Here is a 14,254-nt window from a genome sequence, read left to right on the forward strand (position 1 = left end):
AGTTCAGTTCTAGTTTAGTTCTAGTTTAGTTCTAGTTTAGTTCTAGTTCAGTTCTAGTTCAGTTCTAGTTCAGTTCTAGTTCAGTTCTAGTTCAGTTCTAGTTCAGTTATAGTCCTGTTCTAGTTCAGTTTTAAGGAGTAATTCTGAATAGTTCTAAATACGATTTATTCTTTTGAAACTCTAATTTATTTAATTAAAAATGTTTAATAAATAATAATTTTTTTTATAAATTGTACATTCTCTAAGTAATTGTATCAATTGTCAAGTTGATTAGAAAAATGTCACAACCTTTTGATTTGCATTTTAAAATTATTTTTTTATAAATACACACAATTAACAGTTGAGTTAATAAATATAAACAATTGTCAAATTTACAATCAGCATAGTATCGTTGTATGTCATAATTTGTTTATTATTTTTTCGAAAACAATACTGACATGCTTTACACGCTGATTTTAAATCTGTGTAATAAGTTTAATATTAATACTAATTAAAATAAAAAAACGCATTAAATATTTTAGTTTTTAAATTATTCACATTATTATAAACAAAATAAATTACATGACTAATCTTTAATAGTTTACATATTACGGTTTTAACAAATAAATAAACGGCTCATACTATTGGACTTTAATCTAAAAAAATGTCAGGCAATTGTATGGTTAGTGTTTTAACACTAAATTAAATCAATTTTATTACTTATCATAGCAAAAATTTTGTGTTTATAAATATAACTAGATTTAATAATTAAAAAAATAAACAATAACTACCTTTTCATTTTCTCTCTCTCTCTCTATTTTTAGATTTATGTACTTACAGTTTTATTAGTGCCCATACGTGTTGTGGGCTGTGTACTCTCTTTACTTTCCGCATGGATGTTTGCCTGTATTGGTTTGTATGGCACAACAGTCGAGGAAATAAATAAACGACCTATTACAGGTTGGCGCAAGTAAGTCTAGATTGTTTTATTATTTCATTCTTTGATATATATTTACATACATACAAATTTTCCGTTTATGTTTATAGAAATATTCAATATTTAGTAGCTAGCTGCATGCGCATGTTATATGCATCTGGTTCATTTCACTATATAACCTACAAAGGTGAAAGAGCAAGCGCGAAAGAAGCTCCAATTTTAGTAGTGGCACCACATTCATCATATGTCGATTCAATTATTGTGGCAGCAACTAATCCACCAGCTATTGTGGCTAAACGGGAAACTTCAGAAATACCATTGTTGGGAAGTAAGTAAAACTAATTTTAAGAATCAAATTCATTTTGAAAGCAAACTAAACTTACATAGATAGATAGATAGATAGATAGATAGATAGATAGATAGATAGATAGATAGATAGATATATAGTTATATAGATAGATAGATAGATAGATAGATAGATAGATAGATAGATAGATAGATAGATAGATAGATAGATACATAGATAGATAGATAGATAGATAGATAGATAGATAGATAGATAGATAGATAAATAGATAGATAGATAGATAGATAGACAGATAGACAGGCAGATAGATACTTCAGTTTTAGTTCACTTCTAATTCAGTTCTGGTTTAGTTCTGGTTCAGTTCTGGTTCAGTTCTAGTTCACTTCTAGTTCAGTTCTAGTTCAGTTCTAGTTCAATTCTAGTTCAGTTCTAGTTCACTTCTAGTTCACTTCTAGTTCACTTCTAGTTCAGTTCTAGTTCAGTTCTATTTCAGTTCTAGTTCAGTTCTAGTTCAGTTCTAGTTCAGTTCTAGTTCAGTTCAAGTGCAGTTCTAGTTCAGTTCTAGTTCAAGTTCAGTTCTAGTTCAGTTCTAGTTCAGTACTAGTTCAGCTCTAGTTCAGTTCTAGTTCAGTTCTAGTTCAGTTCTAGTTCATTTCTAGTTCAGTTCTAGTTCAGTTCTAGTTCAGTTCTAGTTCAGTTCTAGTTCAGTTCTAGTTTAGTTCTAGTTCAGTTCTAGTTCAGTTCTAGTTCAGTTCTAGTTCAGTTCTAGTTCAGTTCTAGTTCAGTTCTAGTTCAGTTCTAGTTCAGTTCTAGTTCAGTTCTAGTTCAGTTCTAGTTTAGTTCGGTCCTAGTTTAGTTCTAGTTTAGTTCTATTTCAGTTCTAGTTCAATTCTTGTTTAGTTCTATTAAAGTTTCATTCGATTTCCAAACTCATAATTTACCTGTTATTTTTTTTAGAAATCATCAATTATGCCCAACCCATATATGTACAAAGAGAAGATCCTAATTCTCGACAAACCACAATAAGAGAAATAGTTAACCGTGCCAGATCCGATGAAGATTGGCCACAAGTAGTCATATTTGCCGAGGGCACATGTACAAATCGTAAAGCTTTGATTAAATTTAAGGGTGGTGCTTTCTATCCGGGAGTACCAGTACAGCCGGTGTTATTGAAATATCCCAATAAATTTGACACCTTTACCTGGACCTGGGATGGACCAGGAGTGTAAGTTTGCGTTAAATTTTGAAAATTTAGGAAAAGTATTTAATTATGTAAAATTTTTAATAAACAGATTACGTCTTTTATGGATGACTATGGCTTCGTTTTATAGCCGCTGTGAAATCGAATATTTACCTGTTTATGTACCCTCTGAAGAAGAAAAAGCTGATCCTAATTTATATGCAAGAAATGTTAGAGAAGTTATGGCCAAGTAAGTTGAGAACTTAACTTGAAAGGTGTTGTTGTTAATAATGTATTTTATATTTCGTTCAAAGATCTTTAGGTGTACCCACTTCAGAATATTCATTTGAAGATGTTATTATGATGAGCAGAGCTCGTGATATAAAAATACCCATATCTGGTGATATTGTAGAAATCGAAAGAACTCTACATATTTTAGGGTAAGTTTTTTTTTGACTTTTTGTAATTTATTTTAAATTATGTTTAACGAACCTTCTAAATAAGAGATATTTCGCTAGAAAATTTCGTTTAAAAATCTTAATTATTTGACATTATTATAATTAATTGTTTTTATTATTTTCAGACTTTTAACCTCAGACTGTGTCAACGAATTGACAAATAAATTTAAAAACATACCAAATAGTGATAAACTAGATGTCATCACATTCTCAGAATTATTAAATGTTAATTTAAAAAATTCCAATTTACATCATCTATTCAGCATTTTGGATTATGTAAGTATTAAATTAATTTATAAAATTTTTTATTCATGTTAAAAAATTGGACAAATTTGAAATCTCAGGAAGTAAATTCTTAATTTTACAACAAGAACTATATCTGGTTCTCTTTCTAGTTTGTCTTAGGTCTAATCAAATACTGAAGTACACAACTGTTTTTTTCTTTATCAACTCTTTAATTATTTCCTACGAAATCCTTTCCTTATGAATATTTCTTAAATTTAGTTTTTTTATTTGTGATTTTTGCTTAAAATTGTGAGAAACTTGTAATCAACTTTTAACAGAAATTATTACTATTTCGAAGAACTATTGTGGAGATGGCTTAATCTGTAAAATTGCAAACAAATTTTTGGAATAAAGTAAAGTATAATATGATGAGTCGCAATTATGAATATTTTGAAAAAAAAACAATTCCAGAAAATATGGGGAATACAATAGCCCACACCTTCTAATATAAACTTTTCTGTATAGATATCGCATGACTATTGAGACTAAGGATACCATCCTCAACAAAAGTTCAAACTTAATTTGTAGTGATGGCTCTGAAATTAATCTTTCTTGTGAGCTCAAAAAATAAAACAAATTTTGATTAAAAGAGCTCTATAACTGTTATAGAAACTCTTCCTTAAAACAATGGAACAATGTAGTTTTTCGTCAAATATAAAATTAATCTGACGAATCAATCCACAAGAAAAGCCCATATAGGATATATGTTTATTGATTTTTCCTTAACAAAGCATTCTCAGAGAGCTTAATTACGAAGAATGGTTTCCTTAGAAGTATGTGGCCTTAAATAGACTGTAATATCGATCAATTGATATGATCAATTAATGGGCCGATTAAATTTTGAAAGTATTAAAACAAAACCGAATCATACTGCTCATTAATATGGTTCTATAGTTGAAAGGAAAAGTCGACTATTGACTTTTTGCATTTAGTTAGTTTTTCGACTTTTTTCGACTTCTTGGACTATTTTCGGATTTTTCGACTTTTTTCCACTATTTTTTGAGTATTTTCCGACTATATTAGAGTTTTTGACTTTTTTCCACTTTTTTTTTAATTTCCGACGATTTTTGACTTTCGTTTACTATTTTCGAGTTTTCGACTTTTCAACTTTTTACGACTTTTTGACTTTTTTATTTACAAAGTCGACTTATCGACATTTTTCATAGACGATAGTCGAGTTATCGACTTTTTTGGAACAAAAAAATCGATAACAATCGACTTTTTTTCGACAAAAAGTCGATTATTCGAAAGTCGATTTATAGAACCCTACTCATTAACGAAGAATATACAGTGGTGTCTTCATCATACAAACAGGGAGGAACGTTTTTTAAACCCCTGGAGCGAATTTAAAAAACTTTTTCTGACTTTTTCCGACTTTTTGTCTTTTCGACTTTTTGAACTAGTTGCGGATTTTTTCGACTTTTTTCCACTATTTTTTGACTGTTTTCGGGGTTTTACGACTATTTTAGTTTTTGACTTTGATTTTTTCTACTTTTTTTTGACTTTCGTCTACTATTTTCGGGTTTTCGACTTTTTCCGACTTTGTTCGACTTTTAAACTTTTTACGACTTATCGATTTTTTTCGACTTTTATTTACAAAGTCGACTTTTCAACATATTTCATAGACGATAGTCGAGTTATCGACTATATTGTAACAAAATATTTGACTTCGACTTTTTTCGACAAAAAGTCGATTGTTCGATTATTCGAAAGTCGATTTATAGAACCCTATTCATTAGTGAAGAAACTACAGTGGCGTCTTTATCACACAAACAAGGTGGAGCGGTAATAGGCTGGAATAACTTTCATTAAGCTTGTTTGTTGCCGTTGTGGCAGATTGATGAGACTTTACTGATGGCTTTGGTTTTATTCTTAAGACACCTGTAGGAAAACTGTTCAATTCCCATTAGAATAAAGACTATGAACTCAGAGCTAGCTTTAGGTTTTTTAATATCTTGTTTGTTGGAATATCTCTTTGTTTACATAAACGTTTAATTTATAACAAACATACAGATATACAATGGCTATTGGTCGCCAATTTCTGCAATTGACCTATTGCAGTCTTTAGAAGTACAACCTGGATACAGTTATTAGATCTATAAAGTATTGCGAAAACACGAAAACAAAGTTGTCATTTAAAAATTTGAAAGAAACATTTTGCACTAATGATTGACCTCGTTATTGTAAACATTTTCCTGGAAATTAATTAATTTTAGATTTTTCTTTACTCCAAAGATTTGATAATGTTTTCTTTTATAAAATTAAAACCTTCTTAAATTATTAATTTTCAGCGTCATATGGGCACTGTTAGTTTGAAGAATTTCATTTTATGTTGCCTGTTTTGCAAGTACAGCAATGTGGAGACTATTGAATTTTTAAAACTTGTTAAGAATGTAAGTATTTCTTGAAAAAAAAAAAAAAACATTATGATTATACTATAACCAAACAGGAACAAAAGACTTACAACTTTATAACAGTTTTGAAGGATGTTTATTAAAGTTTTTTCTTTGTTATTGCTGCCTTTTCTTTATATGTAGTTAATATAAACATTTTTAACATCTTCCTTAGCTTTACACTGAAACGGATAGTTTTACATGCCAGCAATTCGCAAAACTAATGAGACATTCTGGTAAATTGACGCCCAAACAAATTGAAACACTATTTGTTAAAATTGATCAAACAAACAAGGGCAGTATTACTTTCGGTAAGTTATTATTGCACATTTGAAAAATCATAAATAATAATTTAAAATTTTTTTAATTTGTCCTTTTTCAGATGAATTCGATAAATATTGTCGCGACAAATCGCAATATACTTTCTTGTACAAAAAACATGATCACATAAGAAGGAAAATAATTAAATCATAAAAACAATTTTTGAACATAAACTCCTACAAAACAATTAATATCCCACAATCCTCAATAAACCATTAAATATATATTTTTATTTATTTTGAAATTTTGTTTTTAAGCCAAATAATAATTAACAAAATTTATCTTTAACATAAAATTTTTCAGTACATAATACAGCAATCAAGGTAGATAATTAATGAACTTAATTTTGTAATATTTCTTAAAAAAAAAATACTTACTGCCGGTTTCTTTAAATGCGAACGAATAAATATTTTCTAGTTTTATATTGAAAAGAACAAATAAATTTAAAAATTGTTTTTGTTCGCATTTGCAGAAACAGACAGTTATTGTTATAAGTTTAGAACAGGCATGGACAATTGATATTTAGAAATAGTACTTATAACAAAAATAGTACTTTTTTGGTTTGATGCTACTAAACTAATTTTCGCTAGATTTGACAATAACAGAAGAAATGAAAAGAATGAAATAGACTGTATACTAGACTATAGACTACACTTGACAATAGATTAGACTATATATTAGACTAAATACTAGACAATATACTAGACTGTATGCTATACTATAGACAAGACTATAGACTAGACAATAGACTTAATTAGACAAGGCTATAGACTTGATAAGACTATAGGGTAGTTATGGACTAGACAAGACTAAAGACTAGACTATGGAATAGAGCATAAACTATACTATAGACTAGACTATAGACTAGAATATAGACTAGACTATAGACTAGACTAAAGACTAGACTATATACTAGACTGTAAAGACATTACTATAGACAGAACTTTAGACTAGACAATAGACTTAACTAGACAAGGCTATAGGCTTGATTAAACAATAGACTAGTTATGGACTAGACAATATTAAATACTAGATAATGGATTAAACCATAAACTGTACTATATACTAGACTATAGCCTAGACTTTATATTGAATATACACTAGAATACAGACTAGACTATAAATTACAGTTCATACTAATCTATAGACTAGACTATAAAGTAGACTATATATTAGACTACAGCCTAGACTTCAGACTAGTTTATAGACTATACTATAAACTAGACTAAAGACTAGACTGGTCTGTTAATATCGCGATATTTTTCGATATCAAAAAGTACTAAACTACTGACCTTTTCATGCCTGGCTTGGAATATTTTTCTGATTTTTTTCTTAACAATGCATTATAAAAACATTCAAAATTATTATTAATAAGTTTGTGATTAAGATCTTTATTTTATAAAATTAAACTTAAATAACAACCACCAGAAATAATGAAAAAAACAACATTTGGTTTCGCACTTAAAAAGTGTTTTACCTCCGGCGCCTAGTAATTTATAAAAAAAAAACATGTGATTTCACTTTGTAAATGTTACATATGCATTAAAATTTAAGTCAATTTATAATCTCTTATTACAAACTAAGTTGTTTTGTTTCAAATTAAAAAAATGCATTCTAATCAAAATGAAAAAAAAAAAAATATTTTATTTTAATAATGTTTAAAAAAAGAATTTTCATTTATTTGTTTAACATTTTTTTGTATTTCTTTAAAAATCTTTTACAGTTTATTGGTATGCAAAATCTTAAATACAATTTACCTTTTTTTTGTTGTAATTATATGTATTTGTTCCTAATTTTAGTACATACTTGAAATATATAGATATTTATAGCTTACAAAAACTCATTTAAATATCATTTCATTGAAAAACAGCTATTAACATTTAAACATATTCTCTTAAATTGAATAAAAGAAACATATAATCATTTCTCTAGCTTCTAACTAGTAGAACAAATAATAAAATACTTAAAAAATCATATATTTCATTATTTTTGCATACATTTGAAAAGTATAAATAAAAAAATGATATTATTTTAAGTTAAAGCTTAAATTTATAAATGAAAAATACATATAAAAAAGTGAAAAAAAAAACTTTAGAAAAAACCAACTAAATTAATGCATTTTTATTTAAATTCTTTAAATCGTATTTTTGCACTTAAAATCGCAAATTTTATCTAAAAAACTGTTTTTTTGCATTTGGCATTCTCAAAAACTAAAATTTTAAAATTTTTTTGTCTAAACCACCAGGTGCTCAGAATTCAGCAGCAGGCGAACGTTTTTACACATTATTTGAGACACCCTGTAAATGTAAACAAATTCTGCGAAAACTTCCACCTACTTTAGGGCTTAACTTATAATTGTTTATTTTAAAGCCCTAAAGTATGCTAAGTTATTTTAAAAAGTTGTATTTCAAGAAATTTACCATACTAGGGTTGCGTATACTTTATGTGGGTAAAATTATTAATAAATAAATCTACAATTAAATAATTTAACATTTATTTAATAAATAAATAGTTTAATCTTGAGATTTTATGTTTTATTTGTACAATAAAAGTGCTTTAAATTTATGGCGTAACAAATTGCAGTGAAATTCATATAACTACTTTCATGTTTGGATTTATTACATTTAGTTAAAGAAACATTTTAGTTTTTAAACTTTTTTTACATTTTTTAGTTAAAAGAATATTATTATTTTTTATTCTTTCACTCGCCTGCTTACCTTTGTTGGATATTTAGGTTTTAATAATTCTAATAAATCGAAGTGTGTTACATACCTTCAGTGTGGGCTTTATTTCACGGTGGTATTTTTCAACCACTAGGTGAGCTTCTGTGATGACTCACCACATCCCCATTGTGCTTCTTACGTGCCGGTGACAATTAATGTATATGAAACTTCTGGTCCATTACTTACCCAAGTACTTGTGTTATCAAATTGTAGACTATTTGCTTCATTTCCGTTTAAAACCATACAGATGAGATGACCACTGTTGAATCGGCAACAGTACCTAGAGACGGAGATGGTAGATCGAAGTACGAATCCATCAAATACTTCGGAGACTGAGGTAGAGGCTGGTATGAACACAGTTTTGTTTGAATATACCTGGGCAAGGAAGAAAATCACTTGTAAATGAAGCATACTTTAGGGCTTGTAATGAAGTATCACTTGTAAATGAAGTAACTCAACCATCAACTTTTCATCCATCATCTTTCAAACCACCACATTTCACATTAATCATAGAAAAGAACAGCCGATACATTCGTTCTAGGTATACGTGCTGGCAAGACCCTAAAAAAAATTCATTGCTTTGTCCCTCAGTCACTCCTCTGTGGGGTATCTGTTGTCACATTCCAAGGAATGCTCGAGGAGTGATATGACATCACCAGTTTATAGTTCCGGCAGACTAGAGGTAGGGGCTGGTATGAACAGAGTTTTCTTTGAATATACCTGGGCAAGGAAGAAAATTCAATGGTATCACTTGTATATGAAGTAACTCAACTATCAACTTTTCATCCATCATCTTTTAAATATTACATTCCACATTAATCATAAAGAAGAACAGAAGAAACATTCGTTCTAGGTATACATGCTGGCAACACCCTGAGAAAAATCATCGCTTTGTCCCTCAGTCACTCCTCTGTGGAGTATCTGTTGTCACATTCCAAGGAATGTTCGAAGAGTGGTATGACATCACCAGTTTATAGTTCCGGCAGAATAGAGATACTGGTAGTATATCTTTTCGAGTGATGGCATGGAGATATTCATGAAGGTAACCTGCCCCCGGGGGTACTGATCAAGTCAGTTACTTTTCTAAAGAATATTTATGAATTCTGGGGAAATACCTATGTACAGGTTATTTGGAATCATAAATAAAACAAAATAATTACTTAAGAGTCGATATCAATCACTTTGTATCACTTCTTATTGTTGTTAATTCAAATTAAAACAATTTAAAGCGAACGCTGATCGAAGATATGCATATTCATATGTTAATCCTGCTTTGTAAAGTTTTTATTCTTATGAAATCATTAAGTTGATTATATATAAAGTGCTTAAGTTTTGAACTTATATTTCTCAATTAAAAGGTCACTTTCAAATAATACATGCAATCAATTTTTGTTAAGAAAAGAGAGACTGATCATAAAGTAAGTTTCAGCTCGTTTTTCCAATTATAAAATTATTTGTTGCTAATTTAGCTTTTATAGAGTTTAATTTGCACAATAAAGTTAATTTTTGGTAAAAAATTTGTTTGTAATTTAAATATTCGTGACTGTTAATCTAATATGATTTGTCTAGTTCCACATTGTCATAATATAACCTTTTTTCAAAACTGACTCAATCAGTATCACTTAGGGCAGGTTTTTAAGTTCGTTTTCAAATGCCAATTAATATTCATATTAGTTAATGTAAAAATAAATTGAATCGGATGTTAATCCCCTTTGATGTTTTTGAGTACAAGATTTAGGGTTCTATAAATCGACTTTCGAAGTCGACTATTTTGTTCCAAAAAGGTGGATAACTCGACTATCGTCTATGAAAAAAGTCGAAAAGTCGACTTTGTAAATAAAAGTCGAAAAAAATCGAAAAGTCAAAAAGTCGAAAAAAGTCGAAAAGTTGTAAAAAGTCGAAAAAAGTCGAAAAGTCGGAAAGTCGAAAATAGAAAGAAGTCGAAAAAACTCAAAAAATTGCAACAAATAGAAAATAAATAAATAAATAAAATTTTTTTATTAATAATAATAAGAAATAATAATAATATGATGTTAAATGGTAACATTATAAATTTACGCTTCTGGATTCGGAAAAAGTCGAAAATAGTCGGAAAAAGTCGAAAATAGTCGAAAAGTCGGAAAAAGTCGAAAAGTTGGAAAAAGTCGAAAAGTCGACTATTTATAAAATATTAAAATTCGAAAAGTCGGAAAATCGACTTTTAATTAAATGAAAAAAGTCGAAAAATCGACTTTTAACTAAATGCAAAAAGTCGAAAGTCGAAATCAATAAATCAATAATGTTTATGTTTGTTTTAGTAAAAATTGTGTTATTTTTTTGGCATCAGCTGTTTAGACTTTTGCATTTCTTGCTCAAGTTTAAATAAACTCTATTGGACGCTTAAACTAGAAAACAAAATTAACTAATTCAGTACTCATAAACAACATTCGAGGATTAATTTTAATTTAACCCCTGATCCTGCACCTAAAGATTAGCCCTTAGAGAGTGAGTTTAAATTGAATGTCAAAATTTACTTGAACTTTTAAGAGAAAATAAACAAAGAAAATCATGTTTAAATTGAAATAGAAAATAATGTTGTAATTGCACTGCGTGTGTTGGACATTTGATTAACATTAAATGCAAATGTTTTTATTATTATTTTGATTGCTTCCAAACATATTTAAAGCATTTATTTGTGAAAATATTTTAAACAAAAAATCTACAATTGTAATAAAAAACAGCATGTGTGTTTTAGAACTAAGCAAGTGGGGTTAAATGCTTTTGGAGAATATATGAATATTTTTGACTCTATATTATTTTAGTCTATTGATAAGTCTACAGACTTTTATATTGACTAGTATTTTGACTTATTTATTAAATAGTTGACTACTTATATTTACTATTTTATTGTCTTTTGACTTTAATATTGACTAGTCTTCTAAGTAATATATTATCTAGTATTTTGACTTTTATGTTGACTAGATTTTTGACTTTTATGTAGACTAGTCGATTGAATATTCTTATCTAGGTCTTCCCCCCGGGAGCATGTTACCTTGCTGAAGCCTCCACCTTGGTGTTATTGCAATCCCGGGGAAAAAGAGGTGTTTCCATTACCTCAGTCTGGTCGGGACTATAAATTGGTACAGTCTACTGCCTGGCTTAGTCCTTGTATAAATATGAAAAAGGTCAAACCAGAGCACCGCATAATCTGGTACTACGGGTGGCTAGTTGATCGCAGGACTATGTCCTGGCTGGGAATTGATCTTTATGATCATGATAATGCAACTGATGCGATGGATTGTGTGAACGATTGAGGAAGTCTCCATATATTGGAGATTAGTACTGATTTAGTATGTCTTCTTCGCTTCGTGGAAGTTCCTCGGTGCTGTTGCCATCTCAGCTGGATATATTGAATCAATATTATTGATACATCCTACGCTACTATTTGTCCTGGCAATTATTAAAATTATTGACTTTGGAATTCCTACTTCCTTTCTCACATTAAAGGATTATAAAAGAGGGATCCTTATCCATTTGTTGGGTATTTCGGACTACCAAATACGTCTCTAGGTGCTGTGCCGAATCAACAGTGGCCATCCCAACTGCGTGGTTGTAAACGGAAGTGATGTTTTTACATCTCGGGAGTTAAGCAACGGGGCAGCAATGGTCAGAGATTAGATAGCTCGAGTACTTCAGCAAAGTGCTTGTACATGGACCCGTCCATGTACAAAAAATGCCACCTGAGTTCTTCATTGAAGGATTCAGGGGTGATGTTCAAGTCTACCCAGTGGATGAAAAAGACCACCGTGGGGTAGTGCATCATGCCAGGTATTCACGTCTATTCTAGTCTACTGATTAGCCTACTTACTATTCTATAAACTAATATTTTACCGTTCCATTAAAGAGTTTATTAACTAGTCCATAGACCGTTCCATTAAAGAGTTTATTGACTAGTCCATAGACAAGTCTTTCGCCTATTAAATCGACTAAAATTTTGACTAGTTTATTATCTATTCTATAGTCTAGCAAAAACTTGGTAATGACTTGTAATTACTTATTAACATACTTTACAATGACTTCTACATTTAATTCTGATTACATAGAAGTGCTTTAATAACGTCTAACTAATAATGTGTTATATAAACACTTAGCTAACTATATTAATACTTACTAATTCATTAGTCAGCTTTATCGTTATGAGATAAAAGCTTTTTTCAAACGATTTAAATTGACTGATTTTTTAATTACCTGTAAGTGATTTTAGCAAGTACTTGCCTCCATTGACATCCCCATGTTTTAATAATAACTAAAAATGTTGTGTAAGTAAATTTTAACATTTTAACCCCTTACCTGGCAATGACAGCTTTTGCTGTCATTCAATATAATTGACTAGTCTTTCGATTAGTCTGTAGTTTAGTCTATCAGCTATTGTTAGGACTAAACTTCGTACTAGTCTATATACTACTCTTGGCATTAATATATGTACTAATAGATTGTAAACTCTATGGACTTGTCAATTGACTTAATATTTTATAGATTAGTTGAATTATTGAAATGTCAATAGACTTCAATAGTATAGTTAGACGACGAACTATTGTATGAACTAGTCGAGGATCTAGTCGACCTCTGATGGAGGTCTTTCAACAATGTTGTTTGTTGTTAGTAGGTTCAATTCTGCGCTGAAAGTCATTTCGTTATATTATTAAAATTTTTGTTTATCATATACATAAATGTATTTTTTTTTTTGCTAAATAGTTGTTGTTTATATTTTACAATAAATTTCTACATTCTGTACTTATTATGTATTGTGTATACATACATATGTATGAACCCCTATTATATAATAAGTAATAATCATAATAATCATGTTACTCGTCGTACTTATTATTTGATTGTATCATGAGGATTGATTTGATTTAAGTGATAGATGAGGTTGTTTGCAACTGTTTGTTGCTTTTGATTCAGGGGTTACTAAGTCCGACTTGTGGGGGCTACCAATATACATATGGATTTGTACTCTTCATTATTATTATTATCATCTTTATAAAGGGTGTTATATACACACAAATTTGATTTTGGTTTATGATTTTGTTTTTAGTTTGCCTATCATTATTGTTTTAGTTTATTTCTTTTTTTTTTTGTCAATTTGATTTAATTTGCAAATACAACGAAAACTATAGGATTATTGTTCGTTATAAGTACCTTTAATTTTTTGTTTTGAAAAAAATAAATAAAAATAATCAACATTTTGTGTAATTTATTCATATGGTTGTTTGACCGTTAAATTGAAAATAATTGTGTGTATTTGAAATGAATACTTAACCTTGATTAAAATAAAAAATTACCCTTTTAGGTTAAGCTAAATTGTAGAGACATGTTTTTTTTGGTTAAAGTAATTTAGTTAATAAATTATTAATAAGAAATAGGCAAAGATAAGTGGAGAATTGGAACTTTAAGATACTGATTGTTAATAGCCCTCAGCAATAATTTAGTTATTTAAAAAAATGTATTTTACTTAAATTTGGAAATGGGCTTTTATTTTTTAACAAATAACTTTTAAATTTTTCAATATTTATAACAAAATGTATGACACATTTAAATACTTTAAACTTCCGCTTAAGAAAATATACAAAACTAAACAAAAATACGCAAAAGAAAAGTAAAATTTTGCTCATTAAATAGTGGGTGTGAA

General features: G+C 28.9%; 1 protein-coding gene across 7 annotated transcripts in view; it reads left to right on the top strand.

Moving 5' to 3' along the window:
- The window catches only part of LOC111678611 (lysophosphatidylcholine acyltransferase), a 16,537-nt gene extending 9,059 nt beyond the window's left edge, over positions 1–7,478 (top strand). For all 7 annotated transcript variants that reach the window (XM_023440012.2, XM_046945539.1, XM_046945540.1 and 4 more), the window contains 9 exons: positions 804–949; positions 1,027–1,244; positions 2,181–2,448; positions 2,516–2,653; positions 2,718–2,843; positions 2,987–3,137; positions 5,438–5,539; positions 5,715–5,850; positions 5,922–7,478. In XM_023440012.2, the coding sequence (XP_023295780.2) occupies positions 804–949; positions 1,027–1,244; positions 2,181–2,448; positions 2,516–2,653; positions 2,718–2,843; positions 2,987–3,137; positions 5,438–5,539; positions 5,715–5,850; positions 5,922–6,013 (1,377 nt within the window). In that variant the 3' untranslated portion in view covers positions 6,014–7,478. The remainder of the gene's footprint in view (positions 1–803; positions 950–1,026; positions 1,245–2,180; positions 2,449–2,515; positions 2,654–2,717; positions 2,844–2,986; positions 3,138–5,437; positions 5,540–5,714; positions 5,851–5,921) is intronic.
- The last annotated feature ends 6,776 nt before the right edge of the window (positions 7,479–14,254 follow it).

This window comes from Lucilia cuprina, chromosome 3 (genome assembly GCF_022045245.1).
Source record: "Lucilia cuprina isolate Lc7/37 chromosome 3, ASM2204524v1, whole genome shotgun sequence".
Taxonomy (NCBI): domain Eukaryota; kingdom Metazoa; phylum Arthropoda; class Insecta; order Diptera; family Calliphoridae; genus Lucilia; species Lucilia cuprina.